Source organism: Gopherus flavomarginatus, chromosome 1, assembly GCF_025201925.1.
Source record: "Gopherus flavomarginatus isolate rGopFla2 chromosome 1, rGopFla2.mat.asm, whole genome shotgun sequence".
NCBI lineage: Eukaryota > Metazoa > Chordata > Testudines > Testudinidae > Gopherus > Gopherus flavomarginatus.
In genome coordinates this window covers 158,138,852-158,160,382 of record NC_066617.1, presented here as the reverse complement: position 1 = coordinate 158,160,382, position 21,531 = coordinate 158,138,852, and the positions used below count along the sequence as shown (strand labels likewise).

Below are 21,531 nucleotides of genomic sequence, written 5' to 3'. Positions count from 1 at the left end.
CTAGCCTTAGGAAACCAAAGTGCATCCTTCAGAAGATTTCTAACTATGCAAAAAGAGATGACGTTTAAATAACACAGAAAGATGCAGTGAGCTGTCAGGTTTGTCAGCTGCGGTGAATTCTAGTGTGTGCTGCCTATTTTCAATTTAAAAAAAAAACTTATGCACCTCGGGGAAAAAAAAGTTACACTACTGGAGTAATCGCTCCCACCAAATATAATGTTGTTGGTTTTTCAGGTTCCTTTCTTTCACATGCAGGCTAACCTGTCTAGTCCCTTCTAGCCAGGGATCTCAGATATGAACTAACTAATGTTCTCCATCTTACAGATGAAGAAACTAAGTTGTATACAGAGGGGAACTGACTAGTCCAAGACCAAATTGTCAGATACAGGAGTACAATTTTTGGCGCCTTTATTCCTAACAATATGGCTTAATCATTAGACTTGGCTTTAAAACCAGTTTCTGTAGTTTGACTAACACATTTGGGATAACCACCTCAAATGAGAGAAACAGGCCTTTTTCAAGCCTCCACATGGCTACTTTATCTCTGTGACCAGAAAATTAACACAGCAAATGCCTGGTGCAGCCTCATGAATATTGGTTAAATAACAGCAGCCCCCACTTACGTGGCTCTTAAATACTTCAAAAAAAAAAAAACATTGTAAATGATTAATTACTCTGCACGGACATACAAAATAAATAGGCAGCTTCTTAAATGGTTACTTGAACACAACTAGCTTCAGCACGTGGAGTGATTCAATTATTTATTAACTCTTATTAATTCAAAGCAACTAATTGCATAAAAGTGCTGCAGTGAAATTTAAAAAAAGAAAATCTTCTTTCCTGCATCTCCCCTCCCCCCACTTCCCCCACACCTACCTCTGGGTTATTTATTTACTCCATTTTACAGAGTCTTGAGATACTGGAATCATTGGTAAAACTGACATCTACTGAAGAAAAAATCTTCTGAATTTCCTGTTCACATAGGAGCAAATAGCTCTGTGTATCTTCTGGAGAGCTTTAGCACTCACTGTCTACACTGGAAATGATCTATCAGTCATGCATCTTCATTGCGAGGCTGGTCAAATCATTTACTTAGACTTTTCTAGACAATCTTAAGTGATATTTTGTAAATCCTCTACTAAGCATGAATTTTCCCTATGCAGGTATCATAGTAAGAGCCTGCTTTTCATAAACCAGCCCCAGTGGCTTTCCAAATGGATTGAATTTAATATCCCCTCCACTTTTTCTGGTTTAAAGTACCAGCACCTTGTGTAATGTAACAGCCTAGATTTCCTGAATGACCTACTTTTTGCAATTACACTACCGAAGGCCATGAGTCCATATACCTTTTAGTGGAAGCTGTTAAAAAAAATAAATAATAAAAATATATGGAGATATACCTATCTCATAGAACTGGAAGGGACCCTGAAAGGTCATCGAGTCCAGCCCCCTGCCTTCACTAGCAGGACCAAGTACTGATTTTTGCCCCAGATCCCTAAGTGGCCCTCTCAAGGATTGAACTCACAAGCCTGAGTTTAGCAGGCCAATGCTCAAACCACTGAGCTATCCCTCCCCAACAGCATGAGAGCGTTACCTAATTTTCATTAATGCAAATCGCAGATATGTACTTAAATTACCATACACATCTGTTGGACTCTAGCGCCTCAGTTTTTCTATGCTTGTCTTGTCTTCAGTTTCTACAAAGAGTTGAGATGCAAAACTTGTGTTTGATTTAAATACATATAATCTGAGGTCTGCTTATTGGTTTCTTTTAGCCATATCCTAGCCCTGCTAAAGATGCTTTGTGCAACCTTAAATCCAGTTTAATCAGTTATGCTGGGGGTCTTTCCATGTAAGGTGACCCACCAACAGCGTAGAGGCAATGTAGCCAGCTACACTACTGCCTAATCCCTGGTCTCCAGCTGAGCTGTTGAAGCCAGGCAAGTTCAGGGCATCCCTAGCATGAGCTAGGGGACAAAACAGCCCTAGAATCAAGGGAGATGGAAAGTTTGTTACAGGAGTTGCGCTCTCTCTTCAACTCTGTTCCAAGCGCTGCCCTGGTGCAGCTGAGCATCTAGTCCTCTGTCTCTGTTCAGTGGTGTTTAATTCACTTCTCCATAGCAGGGACACTGAACAAAAAGGCACTGCCTCTTTATAGCAGCAGGTAAATCCCCAGTCCCATGGTCTCAAGGGGCTGCATTGTTGCTGCTAACAGCATAATTGATGATACTGTTGTACAAACAAAGAAGAAAATGGAGCCATTTACTTAACAGGGGTAAAATTGTAGACATAAACCCTCTTTGCTTTAGTTATCGTGGGGCGTACCAAGGAGTTAAATCACTCATTACTCGCTGTAAATTAATCACATTGCAGGAGATGGTTTAATCTAGTTTACAGGGATAGGTATCTTTTATTTAAGAATTGTGACTTTAAAAAATTGTCCTTGACATCATTGGATAAGTATATCACAACTAAATGGAACTTCACAGGGAAAAGGAGGCTTTGAATTGACAAGGCAATCCCTGACCCTGCTGAATACTTAAATGTCACTGCTGCAGTCCTGGTGAGGGTAGCTTTTTTGCACTGTAGGAAAGTGGATTACATAAAATTGTCAGGGAAGCTCTACGGTTGCTGATTTTTATTGTGGGGGAAGGAGAATGGTGCTTTTCACAGAACACATGCCTTTCTTTCAAAACTGAAAAGTACTAGTATTTGAAATAATTCAAATAGAGAAAAAATCTCTGTGTGGTTGCATACATGATCTGCATGCATAAAATAGTCTCTCGCGCTTGCTCAGAAATTCAAGTTTTTTTCCTGATCAGGCTAACTATAGGAAAGAAACACAAGTCATTGATTCTGTCAGGGCTGCCCAGAGGATTCAGGGGGCCTAGGGTCTTCTGGGGCAAGGTGCCCCCACTTCGGTGGTAATTCAGCGGCGGGGGGTCCTTCTGCTCCAGGACGCGCTGCTGAAGTGCCCCGAAGACCTGCGGCGGGGCCCCCCTGCTGCCAAATTACCACCGAAGACCTGGCACTTCGGCGGCGGGTCTCGCTTCGGCAGTAATTCAGCAGCGGGTCACATAGACTCATAGACTTTAGGGTCAGAAGGGACCAATACGATCATCTAGTCTGACCTCCTGCACAAAGCAGGCCACAGAACCCTACCCATTCACTTCTATAACAAACCTCTAACCTATGTCTGAGTTATTGAAGTCTTCAAATTGTGATTTGAAGACCTCAAGCTGCAGAGAATCCACCAGCAAGTGACCCATGCCCCATGCTGCAGAGGAAGGCGAAAAACCTCCAGGGCTTCTGCCAATCTGCCCCGGAGGAAAATTCCTTCCCGACCCCAAATATGGCAATCAGCTAAACCCGTAGCATGTGGGCAAGACTCACCAGCCAGCACTCAGAAAAGAATTCTCTGCAGTAACTCAGATCCCATCCCATCACAGACCACTGGGCATACTTACCTGCTGATAATCAAAGATCAGTTGCCAAAATTAAGCTATCCCATCATACCATCCCTTCCATAAACTTATCAAGCTTAGTCTTAAAGCCAGATATGTCTTTTGCCCCCACTACTCCCCTTGGAAGGCTGTTCCAGAACTTCACTCTTCTAATGGTTAGAAACCTTTGTCTAATTTCAAGTCTAAACTTCCTAGTGTCCAGTTTATATCCATTTGTTCTTGTGTCTACATTAGTACTAAGCTTAAATAATTCCTCTCCCTCCCTAATATTAATCCCTCTGATATATTTATAAACAGCAAGCATATCCCCCCTCAACCTTCTTTTGGTTAGGCTAAACAAGCCAAGCTCTTTGAGTCTCCTTTCATAAGACAGGTTTTCCATTCCTCGGATCATCCTAGTAGCCCGTCTCTAAACCTGTTCCAGTTTGAATTCATCCTTCTTAAACACTGGAGGCCAGAACTGCGCACAGTATTCCAGATGAGGTCTCACCAGTGCTTTATATAACGGTACTAACACCTCCTTATCTTTGCTGGAAATACCTCGCGTGATGGATCCTAAAACTGCATTAGCTTTTTTAACGGATATATCACATTGGCGGCTCATAGTCATCCTGTGATCAACCAATACTCCAAGGTCCTTCTCCTCCTCTGTTGCTTCCAACTGATGTGTCCCCAATTTGTAACTCAAATTCTTATTATTAATCCCTAAATGCATGACCTTGCACTTTTCACTGTTAAATTTCATCCTATTACTATTACTCCAGTTTACAAGGTTATCCAGATCTTCCTGTATGATATCCCAGTCCTTCTCTGTGTTAGCAATACCTCCCAGCTTTGTGCCATCCGCAAACTTTATTAGCACATTCCTGCTTTTTGTGCCAAGGTCAGTAATAAAAAGGTTAAATAAGATTGGTCCCAAAACTGATCCTTGAGGACTCCACTAGTAACCTCCTTCCAGCCTGACAGTTCACCCTTCAGTACGACCCGTTGTAGTCTCCCCTTTAACCAGTTCCTTATCCACCTTTCAATTTTCATATTCATCCCCATCTTTTCCAGTTTAACTAATAATTCCCCATGTGGAACCGTGTCAAATGCCTTACTGAAATCGAGATAAATTAGATCTACTGCATTTCCTTTGTCTAAATAATCTGTCACCTTCTCAAAGAAGGAGATCAGGTTTGCTTGGCACGATCTACCTTTCGTAAAACCATGTTGTAATTTGTCCCAATTACCATTGACCTCAATGTCCTTAACTACTTTCTCCTTCAAAAATTTTTCCAAGACCTTACATACTACAGATGTCAAACTAACAGGCCTATGCTTACTCGGATCACTTTTTTTCCCTTTCTTAAAGATAGGAACTATGTTAGCAATTCTCCAGTCATACAGTACAATCCCTGAGTTTACCGATTCATTAAAAATTCTTGCTAATGGGCTTGCAATTTCATGTGCCAGTTCTTTTAATATTCTTGGATGAAGATTATCTGGGCCCTCTGATTTTGTCCCATTAAGCTGTTCAAGTTTGGCTTCTACCTCAGATGTGGTAATATCCACCTCCATATCCTCATTCCCATTTGTCATCCTTCCATTCTCCCTAAGCTCCTCATTAGCCTTATTAAAGACTGAGGCAAAGTATTTATTTAGATATTGGGCCATGCCTAGATTATCCTCAACCTCCATTCCATCCTCAGTGTTTAGCGGTCCCACTTCTTTCTTTGTTTTCTTCTTATTTATATGGCTGTAGAACCTTTTACTATTGGTTTTAATTCCCTTTGCAAGATCCAACTCTACATGGCTTTTAGCCTTTTTCACTTTATCCCTACATGTTCTGACCTCACTAAGGTAGCTTTCCTTGCTAATCCCACTCATCTTCCACTCCTTGTAAGCTTTCTGCTCTTTCTTAATCACCTCGCTGAGATGCTTGCTCATCCAGTTTGGTCTACAACTCCTGCCTCTGTTTTTTTTCCCCTTTCTTGGGATGCAGGCTTCTGATAGTTTCTGCAGCTTTGACTTGAAGTAATTCCAGGCCTCCTCCGCATTTAGATCCACAAGTTCTTCAGTCCAATCCACTTCCCTAACTAATTTCCTTAATTCTTTAAAGTTAGCCCTTTTGAAATAAAAAACCCTAGTCCCAGATCTATTTTTGTTTATCCTTCCATCTAGTTTGAACTGAATTAGCTCATGATCGCTCGAACCAAGGTTGTCCCCTACAACCATTTCTTCTATGAGGTTCTCACTACTCACCAAAACCAAATCTAAAATGGCATCCCCTCTTGTTAGTTCTTCAACTACTTGGTGAAGAAATCCATCAGCTATCACATCCAGAAAAATCTGAGCCCTATTATTCTTACTAGCACTTGTCCTCCAGTCTATATCTGGGAAGTTAAAATCTCCCATGATCACACAATTCCCATTAGTGTTTACTTCATTAAAAACATTGAAGAGGTGTCTATCCATATCAAAGTCAGATCCCGGCGGTCTGTGGCACACCCCAAGCACTATCTCAGAGGAGGCTCTAGTAGCGTTCTTTCCCAGTGTGATTTTTGCCCAGATAGACTCTGTCTTATCCATTCCATCACTTCTTATTTATTTACAGTTAACCTCATCATTGATATACAATGCTACTCCACCACCTTTGCCTTTATTTCTGTCTTTTCTAAACAGCACATAGCCTTCAATACCTGTACTCCAGTCATGACTACTATTCCACCATGTTTCTGTTATCCCTATAATATCCGGTTTCACTTCCTGCACCAGTAGCTCTAGTTCCTCCATTTTGTTACCTGGGCTCCTCGCATTAGTGTACAGACATCTTAATTTTTGCCGTTTGGCTTCAGTGACATTCTTTACCCGGTTAGACACAGACATTCTACCACGAGCATCACCTGTTAGACTGGTATCTACACTAACCTTCCTCCTCATGTCAATTCTTCTGTCCACGGCTGTATCCCCTCTTACTTTGTTTTCTTCCCTCTCAATGTTAAATTCCGGCTTGGAGATCACCTGGACATCTCCCAACCAACTCTCACAAATTCCTAGTTTAAAGCTCTCTTAATCAGTTGTGCGAGCCTCCATCCTAGAAGTCTCTTTCCCTCCTTATTCAGGTGAAGTCCATCCCGAGAGAACAGTCTTCTGTCCATAAGTGCTTCCCAGTGGCCGTACATCACAAAGCCCTCCTCATAGCACCACTGCCTGAGCCATCTGTTGATCACCCTAATCTTGTCACACCTTTGTTGCCCTTCTCTAGGAACCGGCAGAATCCCACTGAAGATCACCTGAGCCTTGATTTCCTTAAGCGTCTTCCCCAGTCTGGCATAGTCTCCTTTGATACGTTCCAGCGAGAATCTAGCCGTATCATTCGTTCCCACATGAAGGACAATCAATGGATTCTTTCCCGCTCCCATTAGGATCCTTTTCAGCCTCAGGTCCACATCCCGTATCTTAGCACCCGGCAGACAGCATACCCTTCTGTTCTCTGGATCAGCTCTAGTTGCAGGCCTGTCTATTCTTCTCAGTAAGGAGTCCCCAATCACGTAGACCTGCCTTTTCCTGGTGAAAATGTGATTCTCCAGTCTATCCCCTGCACCCACTGGCTGCAAGTCCTCTCGATTCCTGTTCACCCTTGCAATCCTCCTGGGGCTCATATTTGGTGTTGCCTCCATTGACTCCTCCCCTCTTCCTGTAGGACTAGCAGCTCTTCTCTTTTTCCTTGCCCTCTCTCCTTCAGCGACCACCTGCTGTGCCCCTTCTTCATTTTCGAACTCTGCAAACCTGTTCCTGAGTTCTATTTCTCCTTCACTGGCCCGTCTTTTCCTCTGCCTGGTTCTCTTAGTCACATGCTTCCACCGTCCACTTTGCTCACCCAGCAGTCTCTCCTCAGAAATCTTTGGTCTTGCTTCCATCTGCAAGTCTGAGCTTATCCCTTCAGCCGCCTCATGTCTTTGCTCCATCATCTGCTCGAACCCGTTTCTAAACTCGACCAGAGTTTCCACTTGCATCTCCAGTCCTCAGATCATTTCTGCCATCAGTTCTGTCAGGCGGCACTTCATGCAGACATAACTCTTTTCAGGTACCCCCTCCAGGATCATGTACATGCTACAGCTTCCACATCCAGTCATCCTCATTATGTCTTTCACTGCTGCCTCTGTATCGGTCATAGCCTTCCCACCTAAAACCTGGTAGTCCAAGAAACACAAAAACAAAACAAACCCCCAACAGGCACCAGTACACTGGCAAACCACCACCCACTCCCTTAACTAGCCTGTCAGTTCCTCTGCCTAGGTCTCTTAGTCTCCCCCACAGCCTCCCCCTGTAAACTCCCTCTGAAACTCCCCTGTTTACAGCTCTTTTTGCTGGCTGCTGTGCCGCTGCAGCTGTCCCGGGGTGGAAGGACCTCCCGCCACCGAAGACCCGGAGCGGAAGAAGCTCCAGGGGCCCGGGCGCCACGAGAGTTTTCCGGGGCCCCCAGAGCGAGTGAAGAACCGCGCTCCAGGGGCTCCGAAAAACTCTCGTGGGGGCCCCTGTGGGGCCTGGGGCAAATTGCCCCACTTGCCCCCCACCGGGCTTCCCTGAATTCTGTGAATGTGTGTATGTTGTATAAGATGTAAACATACAAAAAATATTGTGTGTATATGGTTAGTAGTTCCTGGAACTGTTGAAAGGTTAAATATTTCTTGCTCCTGGCAGAGATTTGAATGCACAATTATTTTCTACCGAAGCAAGTAAAATGATGGCATGTGTACGTAATTTCCCAAGACCAACCTTTAAACATCAAAATAGAATAGAATAGGATTAGGATAACAAGCAGTGGGTAAACACTTGCTTAATAAACAAACATTTGATATCAGTTACCTCCCCAATTACCACCCTCTCTCAAACTTTCCCTCTTTGGGGAACCTTATTGAGATGATCATGGCAGAACACCTCGAGGTTCACCTGGATCTTCTAGCAGTATAGATTCAACCCCGGGGATGGTACAGAGACAGCATTAGCATGCTTGGTTGATCATGTCCTATACAAAGGGAGGAAGGTGTCCGTGCATATTTATTATCTGTCAGCAGCCTTTGATATCATTTACTATATAAAGTGTTCAAAATGTTTGCAAGATCTACTAAGGGTGGATGGGTGCATTCTCCATTGAATCTGTTGATTCCTTTGAGCGACATTAGCCTAGTAGTTCATTCACCCTGGATTTCCCTCAAGTGGAAAATGAGAAGATTCTTTCTGTGGCCTTTCCTGCTAACTATGCACGTAAGAGCATAAGACCAGATAGCAAAGGTAATTTGGGCTCATTGCCATCAGTGGCAGAGGACATTCAGATCTATGTTCTCTTTATTCAGATCCAAGTAATGCATTTTCCTGGCCCAGATAAGAACCTGGATGACAATGATTTGGCTATGGATCAACTGAAAAAATAAGCTGGTGCTAAATTCTGATGAGCAGCCCCTTGCTATTCCAGCCCTGGAAATTCACCCAGTTCTGCCCAGTAACCATCAATGCTGACTTTCAGCCCCCGCCCTCCCCCTCCCCCACATTACTCAGGGTTAGAACAAGAGCCTCCACCAAATCTCAGTGATTGCCCCCACTCTATTGCTGACCTGTGAAGCCTTTCTCCCTTCCCCCAAGCCTCTGACTAAAATAATCTAATCTAACCTCCTGTATAACTCAGGCCATAGTGAACTTACAAGAACTACCTGGTGAAGTTCTATCACTTGTGATCAGAGCTGAGATTTCAACTTAGTTTTCCGACATGAACTTGTATAATCGCTCGTAAGCACTATGAATAAGAATCCCCATATCTGAGCATTATGAGACTCCAATCCGGTCAACCCACTTGGTTAAACCTTGGTGTTTTAATTTATTTAATACAAGACTGTGGTGTAACAGCAAATAAATACTTTTCCAGCTAGCTACTGGTAAGGGCCATGTTGTGTATCAATGTAACTTTCATTTCAGAATATTCAGATATATAGACAGGTTGGCTGTTGTTCCTACATAATTATGTTCATAGAGCTTAACAACCTCCATGCCTTCTAGTATCTGTCCTGCATATCACAGTGTGTAGTTGAGATTGTCTAGTATTTTGATCCCTACATTCCTCAATCAAAGAGTTGGTCTAGAAATTCTTGGCAAAACGGTTAAGAAATGGGGGTTGAGATTCTCCAAGGAGATTCTCCTCTTAACAGGAGACATGTGGCTAAATTCCCTGGGCTCTTTTGAAAATCACAACAAGAAACGTCTGTTATACAGGAAAAGACTAATTCTGAGTGGTATCTTTTTTTTATCCCTTTGACTTCTACATAGCAAAGAACGTGCTGCTGCTGCTGCTGCAGGGGCAGCTGGCCTAGCAGGTGGATACCATCGGGAAGCATGGACTACAAAAGGGCCGTCATACGAGGACTTGTACACCCAGAATGTCGTCATCAGCATGGAAGACCAGGAGGATCTTAATCGGTCAACAAATGAAGGGAAACCAACCAGAGAGAGGCCAATTTGGCTACGGGAAAGCACAGTGCAGGGGGCTTATGACCCGGATGAGATCAAAGAAGGTAAGAAAAGCTAAAAGGGGAGAAGTGCTGCATAATTCTTAGAGTGGGGAGAACATTTTTGCCCTTTCTATGTATAGCTGCTGCTCCCGGCATCTTAGCACTAACCTGATATGCTGTTATATCTTTCATCTGCCATGCAAAACCGGGCAAGTGTAAGAGAACAAGACTTACTAGGCACAACACTGAAACTCATGTCAGTAAAGCTGAATTGCCCACAGTGGTGTGATTGTGTTACTAAAATGTTAATTGTTTGTTATCTTTTCCGGGAGCGTCAAAGGCAGATGTTCTAGCTCATTATGACTTATTTGGTTTTGGATGAAAGATTTTTCAGCTTCTTCAGGAAAGCTTGTTACCAACTGAGCATGGATGGAAAATGAAACTCAAATTGTATGTGTGCTGAGCATAAGACTCACCAAATCGGTTACTAGTGGATATGCCATGTTCACATCTCCACTCTCCCTTTCTGTAATCAGTTCTCTGTTGATTTTCAAGACAACTATTGTATGCAGAGAACAGTGTATCAGAACCGCATCTTGAGAGTGTGGGGAAGAGGAGGTATGAGTACATTAGGAGAATCAGTTACCATACTGGGTTGCTCATTATTGCTTCCTCCTATGACTATCAGCCATCAACAGTCTTTTTCCTTAGTTTTTGCTTTTATTATTGTCTGTCATATCCCCAAAAGGCCACAGTCAAGATGGTGGGCCCATCGTGCTGGGCATTGTGCATACAGAGTAGCAGACAGTCCCTGCTTTGAAAAGCTTATTCAAAGCCCAAAACAAAAAAGTAATAAATGGAGACCAGTTTAGATTTTTAACAGGGTGATTCAACTGAAATATAAAACCATTTGAGCTTTGTGAGCAACACCAAATGAAACAGGCAGCGTCTCAGAAGATGGCGAAATGTAACCAAGATCCAAAAAGCAAAGTGTTTATTTTCAGAAACAACAAACCCAGCACAAAGAAGGACAAAATGCAGTGAGAGTGGCTATCAGCAGAGACTTGAAAAAAAAAATTTCTGAAGAGAATCTCGTTCTAGTTCTGCCTGTATAGAGCTACTGGAATCTTACTGCAATGTGCTAGTTTCTGACATATAGGACGTGGTAAAAAGTGAGGCATTGAATCTCTCTGATGCTTCTGTTTTAATTAAATCCAAAACACTAAAATCTTCCTTTTCCTGCGAAGAAACCCCCAGGAATGGAACAGAACAGCAGGAGATTTTTTAGGGGAATGGAGGTGTGGATGGTGGACTAACCCTGTTCAGGCAGATAGCTGACAAAACCAGAGCTTGAGGTGATTATGGTCAGGGAGTGCATTTCTGCCTTATTAACTGATGGCTGGTAGGGTGCGCTCCCTTTTATTCTCTGGTACATTACTTTGTTTACCCTATACAAAGCGTATTAACTAAAACCATACCCTGAATGTTGCTATCCACAGTCTGGCACCAGAGTGCCTTCTGCCACCACAAACCACCCACACAGATTTCCATGGTTCTTGAATGACGTGTGACAGAAAAAGAAGGAAGGAAGAAACTTGGGCATCGGCAGAAAACGTTAGATGCTAAAGTCCAGCACAAAGAAGTTTCATAAGGTCATGATTCACAGAACCCTTCTGGGCTGTAAATCATTCAGTAAACTTGGGCTACTGCTGGTTAACCTCCTAGAGTACATCACTTCTCACTGAGAGGGCCTATTGTGTTTTTTCACAAAGAAGATCTCTTGTCTCTAGAATGACTTCTTAGGATACTAGAAACATTAAGCTGAGCATGAAACTGCAGACACAATCCCCTCCTTCCAAGAATTTTGCCTGTTTGCCAAGTCTTGGGAACACGAACAGCAATCAGGGCCACCACCTGTGAATCTGACGTCTGTCTTTCATACCAGGCAAAAATGTACCAGGAACATCTGGGACTCCTAGTAACAAAGCCTGTCAACCCCAACTCTGAAGAATGTACGTGCTCTACCTGCACTCCTCAGTGGTGTTGATTGCAAAAAAAAAACAAAAAAAAAAAAAACCTTAATCCATTTTCAGCTGCCTAGAAGATTGTCATCCATCCGTCGCCCCCCCCTTTTCCCCCCTTGTCTCCCCAGTGAGACTTGTGACCTTGTGGCTTCATTAATGTAATTCATTATACATTGGAATGAAACCACACATCCCAGAAAATTTTCCTCTGGTACAGGATGCAGCAGCTCACCTTGAACACATTTCTCTAGTGCTCTGATCTTTGCCCTAGCTCCACACTGAATAGACTAGTTCAGGGGTTCTCAAGCTTTGTTGCACTGCATCCCCCTTCTGACAACAAAAATTACTACATGACTCCAGAAGGGGGGCACTGAAGCCTGAGCCTGCCCAAGCTCATCTGCCTCAGCAGGGGCCAAACCCAAAGCCCTCAGGCTTTGGCTTCGACCCTGGCTGGTGGGGCTGAGGCTTGGACTTGGACTTTGGCCCTGGGTGGTGAGGCTCAGGCTTTTGACCTGGGCTCCAGCAAGTCTAAGCCAGCCCTGGTGACCCCATTAAAATGGGGTCACGACCCACTTTGGGGTCCCAACCCACAGTCTGAGAACGGCTGGTCTCGATACTCAAAGCCCACCATGAGGCTGGCCTTAAATTCCTGAGACCCACCCCCTCTTATCATGACAATGAACCACCTTTTGACAGCAGCATTCCATAAAACCAAGGAACAGTCATACATTTGAAGGATGCATCAGTGGAGAAGACAGGACTTCCCTCTCTTGTGGGACTGAGTTCCAACCTAGCCTTAGCTCCTGGGAATGACCAAAAACTTCATCAGTTTGCTCCTCCCTATGGGGAAAGATGAAACACCCCCTTCTGTTTCATTTTTAAGGCAACTTATAGGACAATTGGGAGTTATGGTGCTGGTCATGGTATTGGAACCTGGATAGATGAAACTGGACTAAAGGTCAAGGCTCCATCTCTTCAGGAAAGGGAGAGCAAGTGGCATTAATGTGTGAGGGTGGAATCCAGTCAGCTCAACTCAAGTGATCATTCACATGCAGAGTCTTTCGGTGCAGTAGAAAAAGTTTGCCATGGGGAATCTGTCCTAGTTTTTATCCCTTATTTTTACATAAGGCTCTTAAAATCCATTCTTCTGCATTTTTTCAGTCTGCCTGCAGGTTTATTAGTGTTGGGTGGACTCACAGTGCTCTCAGCAAACACAAGAATCTGATAAGAGCTTTACGCAGAAAAGCACAGAAAGACTTCTTCTTAATAGAATTCTGTTCTCGAATTCTTGAACTGTAGACACCCTGCGTACTTAAACACTAGCATATTCTTCCAGTGGTTGTACAGCAAATATTACTTAACAAAAATGCAGCCCTTTCCCAACACAGAAGACACTACTGCAATGCATGCATGTGTCTGTCTGTCTTGTCCATCTTTCACCTGGGGCACTATAATCCCCTACAAGTGAAGTAAAGCTAGGGAGCAAGTCCCAGACTGAAAGAGAGCCCAGGCTACAAATTGGAAATTGGCTTGAAAAATAGCAGCCCTTTCATACACCCTTTGCATGTTGCGTTGCATATGCAGTCAAGGGGCTTTAAGATTCCACCTCCGATGCAGGATTAATTTTATTGATAATACCAAGTTCCTGTAATAAACTTTCTCTTCCTGCACGAGAGGTGCAATTTTAAGGTTCCAAGACACTCCTCCTTGTTTCTGTGTTTATATTTTATGTAAATTAAAGGCCAGAAGCTAAACATTGATATTTATTATTTTAAAAACCTCTCAAAGGAAAACTGCCTCTGCTTTTCTCTACTTAGTGATCAAAATGTTTCCGTGGAGCCAAGATGGGTATAGTTTATGGGCCCCATAGGGTGTACTGTGTTAAAAGAGGTACTGCCAGAGTAGTACTGGGATCATAGTGCTCGCTCACTAACAGACCAGTCCTGAGATACTGTTCTCCAAAAATGGAGTTTCTGCCCACCTGTTCCTCATTCCCCTAACGGGACCCCTCTTCTTGCTCATTGGTTTGTAACTATGCCTTTGGAACTCAGATACATTCCAGGGTCCTTTGTGCTGCCTGCCATGGCACCTCCCTTAACGCACTACTACTGTCTGTGCAAAGATGCGATTGGGGAAGTGGCTTGCCAGATATCTCTAGGTCTAGATGCTAGCCCTGCCATAGCCATCTTCCGTGCACTGAGACTTCTTGTAACTGCTGTTCTTTGTCTGAATCCTTTCTGGGTCAGCTGGCTTTCTAGCCACACAGCATTGGTATTTGAAAGCCCAGCTTCAAGAGCCTGCAAATTACTTTCTAGTGAGCTTTCCTGTGGCCCCACAGTCTGGACAAAAATGGTTATCTTTCATATTGAGGCAAAATGTGAAGTGTTTACGCAGTAAACCTTCTCTGAGGGTCTAAACCAGAATGAGAAGAGGGAGGGCCTGGTTGCTGATGACAAATCACTTGCCTTCCTAAAAGAATGGCTCTCAACCTTCTTTGGGTACGTGTCCCAAAGTGGAGAGAGAAGTCAGAACATTCCTGGGACCATCCGTATTGAGAGTTAAATGTAAGAGGGGTGGGGAGAAACAGTATAAGTTGAACCTCTCTAGTCCGGCACCCTCGGGGCCTAACTGTTGCCGAACCAGAGAATTTGCCAAACCATGGGAGTTCAATGCAGAATGCCAGCGGGTCTCCAGAGGCGTGGGAAGTAGGGATGTGAGGGGTGCTGCAGCACCCCCAGGCTTTGCGCCCAGCGGGACCCCCATCCAGGGGCCCCACTGCCACCCGGGGTTCCGGCTGCCGGCCCCCCACCCAGGGTCTCCAGTGCTGGCCCCTGTTCCCAGCCACCGACCCCAGGTCCTCCTCCTCCCTCCCGGAGCTTGAAGACCACAAATGAGCTATTGCGCTCCAGAAGCTCTGAGAGAGAGGAGAAGGAGTTGTTAAGCGCGGGGCCACCAGTGCACAAGAGGGGCAGAGGGGGGAGCTTGATGCCCATGGATACTCCGCACCCACTAATTTTTCCCCATGGGTGCTCCAGCCCCGGAGCACCCAAAGAGCTGGTGCCTATGTTGAACCATGGATGATGCTGGACCAAGGAGTGCCAGATTAGAGAGGTTCAACCTGAAATAAGGAAATGATGCACCACACTGGGTGCTGCTGGGGAAGGTGAAGCCAAAAGCCAGGTAATTATTGAACTTCCTTAAATGACTTGCATTTTTGTTTCGGGGTCCCAAAGGTTCCTGCTTGGCTGCCTTCCTCTTCTGATACCTCTCTTAAGATCCTCTTCCAAATACCTTTATTTATATTATGATGGCACCAGGGCCTAGTGTGCTAGGCACTGTACAAGCACAGAACAACATGGCAATCCCTGTCCCAGGGAGTTTACAACCTAAATATAAGACAAGAGACAGCAGATGGCTACAGACAGAGGGGAGTACAAGTCATCAGCATAGTAGGTAGGGAGCGGCCTCAGCACACTAGCAGCCTAACTATTGTCAGGTTTTTGTAGGCATCACAGCAAGGACAGTTTTGAGAGAGGATCTGAAGGTGGATAATGAGGTAGCTTTGTGGATGTGTATGGGGAGCTGCTGCTTCCAAGCATGTGGGGCAGCCTGGGAGATAGCACAAAGGGGCTTGTTTGAAAATGAACGCTCAGATGATGGAGGCTGGCATTATGGGTCAGAGGTGAGTAAGAGATGATAGTAGGGTTGGAATTGACCTGTTCTTGCTGCATTCTCTGATACAGAACAACTTGCCATTCTCTTGCAAGCAAAGTGTCCCCCATTGTGCCCCATGGGTTGAGAACCACTATGGCTATAGACCTTTCACATAGTCTGTCAGCAGTTAGCACGTGTTAAGCCTCGCACTGCTCTGAGGTCTGCTGGGCAAGTATAACTCTCTCGACTTTAAGATGGGCAGGGAGGAAGCAGTGGAGAAGGGAAACAGCTTGCTCCAAACCATACAGTCAGTGACAGGATGGGACTAGATCTAAGGAGTTCTGACCCCCAGTAGCAGGCTGCCCTAACCAGCACATCATGCTCCCTCCTTAATGGCCAGCATGATGTATCGGTATGATGACTTGCCTGCCATTCCTTTATGCTTTCTTGCAGGTAGTCAAGATATGGATGCGTTTCAGGAACGTGGGGAGGGCCGCGCAACTCTGGATGATAATGAGGAGGTGATGCGTGCCCTACTTATCCATGAGAAGAAAACCCCCTCTGTCTCTGCAGCTGGTGTGGGGGGGGCCGCTCCCTTAGCCAGCGGCAATGCCAGCGACTCTGAGAGCGATACCAGTGAATCAGAGGAGGAATCCCCACCCCGCCTGCCTGCTGCCACAGCTACGCTCTATGGGCTCGAGGATGAAGAGGATGAGGAGGAGTTTGAAGTGGTGGCAGAGGACCCCACTGTCATGGTGGCCGGACGTCCGTTCTCTTACAGTCAAGTGAGCCAGCGGCCTGAGCTGGTGGCCCAAATGACCCCAGAGGAGAAGGAGCTTTATATAGCCATGGGGCAGCGTATGTTTGAGGATATGTTTGATTAACCCTTTTCCCGCCTCGACAGCTTTTAAAGGTGAATTTTAACAGGAGATTCCCTAGTGAAACTAAAGACTGAACTGCATCTCTCCCTTCCCTATAGTCTGTCATGCAGGGGCTTGGGGCTTAGATCTGCTCCCTGGCGGAAGGAACTGCTGATCTTGGGCATCCCACACGATGGGGGCTAAAACTAGCTGGGTGTACCAAAAGGGGAGGGAGCAAAGGTGGGTGGTGGAGCATGTAGATATTTTTGAATCAGGAGAGAAAGCTTGCAAGGTGAAGCTCCACTTCAGGGGGGCCCTCACCTGCTGCTGCTTTAGCCCAGCAGCCTCCTTTCGCCTGAGGTTTATTCTTTTTATAGAAGGTCAGGGGACAGATTCTGGCGCAGTCCAGTTCCCTCCTCACGGAGGACTTGGCTGCTCTGTGGTCTGATCAGGTCTTGCTCCTCAGTGTTACAGAACAGGAGAGTAATAATCTAAGTGACACTGAGGGTCTGTGAGTTGGATGCTGAGACAGGCTGTAGATGCAGTTGCTTGTGGACATGGTGCCTGAGCAGGGTTGGGCTGTAGCACCAGACACAATGAGGTTGTCATTAACCCATTGCAGGTGACTGCAGTGCACAGGGATTTTTATTTCTAAACAACCACGTGAGCAGATACTATACTTGCTCCCTATCCTCCTCAGTCTTCTTACAGGTCTCTAGCTAAACCTCTCAATAGAGTCTGTGCCCAAGCTTGCTCAGACTGAACTATGTTGCTTAGATTCAACCATGTATTTTGGCCAAGTCATGTCTGAGATTCTTTTCCAACACAGTTAGGAGCCCTGGAGTGGACATCTGATGGTGTTCGTTGTAACCGGAGATGTAGATAGGCTGCTTTCTGATGGGGAGCAAAATGGGAGAGGAGCTCTGGAAAGGAGAATACAGATTTCTGGGTGATGCTCATTTGAAAGACTGTCTGGTTTTCAGTCTCCTGTTTTCAGTGATCAGGGACTTCAGTCCTCTGTGAAAAGACAGGCCTGTCCTTGCCTGTTCCCCTCTTCCCCATGCCCCACCCTCCACTCCCATCTGTCAGAATTTTCAAATAGGAGATTTCAGGATAAGCATCTAACAAATAACTTGATTCTCAAAAGTGCTGAGCGTGCTTATAGTGCCTGTTGGTTTCAATGGAAGCTGTGGATGCTCAGCACCTCAAGGACAGATGTAACTTGAAGCACCCAAATTTGAAAGTCTTGACTCATTTTCAGTATAATGAACCCCACTGAAGAAACTGAACTGGTAAAGTACTCTGAGCTACCCAGAGAATACTTTCAGTACAGTATACTGTTATTGCCTGTCCCTTAACCCGTCTAAGCCCCGATGTTACAGCCTGAGTTCACAATAGATTGGGCAGTCAGCCAGGCAGTACCAGGGAACCAGCATAGCTAGTTTTAATTTCACTAACACCAAAAGGTTTGTATAATATGAAAAGGAATTATGCAGAGTTCTCAATACTGATATTTAGCATGGCACTGCACTATCTGTCAAAGAAAACCATTTTTACCAGTGCCTATAGCAATATCGTATTTGTAGTGTTACCTTTCAATTTAAAAGTGTTACTTTTTTTTAATCCTTGTGTTTTCTTATCCAGTGCTATGGTAAAACAAAGTGATAAAAGGATTTTGTGTTTGAAGACTGTATCAAGTGCTGTTTGATTTACACGAATGGTACAGATTTGCCGAGCATTTAAACTGTAAAGGTATTTTATACTGACTAGCCCTGTGATGCCTCTTTTGTGGTTTTATTTTCAGTATCTTGATATTTTACCCTTTTTTAAAAATAGCGTGTTAAATTTGTCATTTTTAAAATAAACAAATAAAATGATGCTTCTGTCCTAAGTTGTCTTTTCAATCTGTTTATTACTTGCTCAGCTGGGATTGTTTGTTTCTTCTAGAGCTTCTGATATGTTTAATAGGCTTCCAGCTGCTTTCAAACCATCACCCCACCTTCAGTGTCATCACTGGTTCTTCCTTGGACACATCTCAGAATCCCTTGCACCGTTTTCCACGGTGTTTTTTGTAGTTGGGAGCCATGGTTGGTTCCTGTGTCAGAGGGATCTTATGGTTAGCACTCCCATTCTTTTTCCTTCTTTGCTGAGGAAGTGAATATTGCTGAAATGCTGGCTGTCCTAAAGTTGTCTTGCTGCCAATTTAAAATGGCTAATATGGCATGGAAATGTGTATGAGACACGATAAGTGTGGCTGTCAAACCACAGAGACGCTAAATCATGCCAAATAGTGGTCAGCTGAGGGAATGGAGCTTTACAGATTTCAGGAAGCTGAATACAAGGTAACACATTTTAAGGGAGTAGATGCAAGGGACCATTGGCTAGAAACTGTGGAACCAATCTTGCAAACACTAGTAGTTTCTACTGTGCTTTAGTATTTGCAGGATCAGATCTTAGGTTTGTTAAAGCTTTAGCAAGGAACAGTGTTACCCATTGTTACATCAAGCAACTGGTGTATGAGAGATTGTAAAGGAATAGGCTGTGTGTAACACATTTTACTGTGGCTTATAGTTATGGTGGAAAACTGGGCTTTATCCATGTATGATCTTTCTATTATGTCATTCAACAAGATTCCCAAACTTAATAATATACCTACCATCAGGAGTCCATCCAAATGTTTTAGGGCACTTCTGGCATTTCTGGTCCATCAGTGGCAATTTACTGAGATGCCACTCTGCTGGGAGACTGGAGGTAGGTATGTGAGCAGGTGTACTGTCCCCTAACAGCTGCTGACTCCCAGGATCTGCTGGCCAGTTTATCCCAGCCAGTTCAGGACTCTTGTGAAAGGACAGCAATGCAGTTATTGTCCTGTTGTGATAAATGTTCCTTTGAACGGGAGCAGTGAAGGCCAATGGCACTTTTAAAATGTACTCTGTAAAGAGGGACTGTGCACACACTATCCCAGAGAACTGTCACTGTGGCAATTGCTGAAAGGGAAGCACTGCCAAGTGCAAGATTGGAAATAACAAAGCAAATCAATGGTGAAGCCAGGAATTGAGCCCCTGAGTTCTGATGTTGGCCCAATCTAACAACTGGACCACACTGCCTCTGCTAATTAAAATCCTGTGATTTAGCTACAAGACCAGCCTGCATAACAGTCTCTTGTAACTCCACTGCACTAGGTTTCTGCTCCTGACTTCAGCATCATCTACAGTTTGTCTGCTTAGTAAACAGGATTGCACCTCTACCTACAGTGAGAAGGAAAAAAGAAGTCTATTTATGTAGTCCAGGGACTTTGGTACCTGAGCAACTGAAATCTGTCTCAGCCATGTGTCTCTGTCGTCTGTTGTACTATATATAACACCTCAAAGCCAGTAAGAAATGCTGGTGCTAGCTATCACTGACTGAGAGAGCGCTGCTCCCATCACAATGAAGTGTGCAGCCTTCCTTGCTTAAAATGAATTTACTTCCTCAGACAGGCTAATTGCCAGGCTGGCTGGCTATCTGGAGGGGATGTACCATAGCTTGAGACTGGAGGAGGGTTTGATTTGATTGTTCACATCGATCCCAAGAAGCAACTGCCTGGAAACAATATGTCTGTCCTTCCAACTTTTCTTTTCCCTGTTGCTGCCTTCTTCAAACAGACTCAGATTAAGCAGGCTGGCACTAGCAGAGCAGCAGGGGAGTTGGAGTTCGCCTGGAGGAAGAGCAGAAAAACAGAATTACCCCTGCCCTTAAAGATCTAAAAGCCTTGACTTCATGATGCCCTGGCGCCCCTGGCTGGCTGCTGAGAAGTTTGACAAGGCTTAGTGGGCGAAAAGCAGAAAGCTTAGCTCTTGTTTCTCTCTGCTGAAGAAGCCCTTTGGGGAGCAGGAAGTAACAGGGAACAGATGAAGCATAAACCAGGCTGCTTTCATCAATTAAATGGAAAGTTTACAGTTGGGAATGAGTGTGCATAGGGGTGCAGCTGAACTTGAGCTATGAGGCAAAGTGCTCAGCTATTCTGTGATGAAAATGCTTCATAAAACAGGTTCCTGGGATGGAACCATATGAGGTAGGCACTGGGTGGCTACGTAGCAGCTCTCTACTGGATTTCCAGTCTGCTGCAACCCAAATGAATGGAGTCAGGGGGTTGTGATGGGCTCAGTCCCTGAAGGAGAGTGAGTACATCACACTGCTCAGCAAAGAGTCTCTTCAGCCTGTTCATGATTGATGTTTTCAGACCCCATCAGGAGTCCTGGCCACAATGACAGTTGCTGTGATTCACACATAGCAGGCTAGGGCGTATTAATCTGGGCATTAACAGCAAGAGTCTCGAGGCATCTTAACCCACATTTGCTTGTAACATAATCAATCATGTCTGGACACCTCACCCAAAGAAATAGAAGAGCAGGAGCAACAGAATCAGAGCACCCCACCCAGATCTGTAACCCAGCTGCAAACTCAACAGGATACCAGCGTGAAGGGGACCTCAGGCAAACAGTAAGGGGAGGAGTGTTCTAGCTCCCAGGTCACGTAGTGACTAAAACTTAATTCCATCAAGTTATCGTCTTTGTCTAAGCAGGTTTCTCACCTGTAGTCAGTTTCTAGCTACTCTTGCCGCCTCCCCTCAGTATTGTACCTAAGGAGGAACAGCAGTTCTGCTCTGCAGAGCTCAGTTTCTGGAACAGGACAATATTAGGCCATTAAAAAGTCCAACTGGGTCACCAATGGAGTGGTCCACCGAGTACATAATACATTCCCTCAGAGCCTTCTGGAAACTGACAGGTTCCATTTACCTTCAGAGGATCATCAAAACAAGGCCATTGCCCTATGGAATAGGAGTCCAGGACCACTGTGTAATGGCCACTGTGATACTAAACGCACCCCAATGCCAGATGGCAAAAGGCCCCCTTGCATGTATCAGTACAATTCAGTTGACTAGCTCAATACAGCTCTCACACTTGTCATGATATTTATTTAAACGGTGTTTTGTAATACCATTTGAAAATTAACAACATGCTAGCCATTAATTACTATCACTGTGAAATGTAAATTCACAATG

The 21,531-nt window shown here is 44.6% G+C and overlaps 1 protein-coding gene across 3 annotated transcripts in view; it reads left to right on the top strand.

Annotated features, from left to right (window-relative positions):
* Positions 1–18,378, top strand: part of GTF2E1 (general transcription factor IIE subunit 1) — a 114,430-nt gene extending 96,052 nt beyond the window's left edge. For all 3 annotated transcript variants that reach the window (XM_050959409.1, XM_050959401.1, XM_050959420.1), the window contains exons 4-5: positions 9,768–10,012; positions 16,081–18,378. In XM_050959409.1, coding sequence (XP_050815366.1) covers positions 9,768–10,012; positions 16,081–16,511 — 676 coding nt within the window. In that variant the 3' untranslated portion in view covers positions 16,512–18,378. The remainder of the gene's footprint in view (positions 1–9,767; positions 10,013–16,080) is intronic.
* The last annotated feature ends 3,153 nt before the right edge of the window (positions 18,379–21,531 follow it).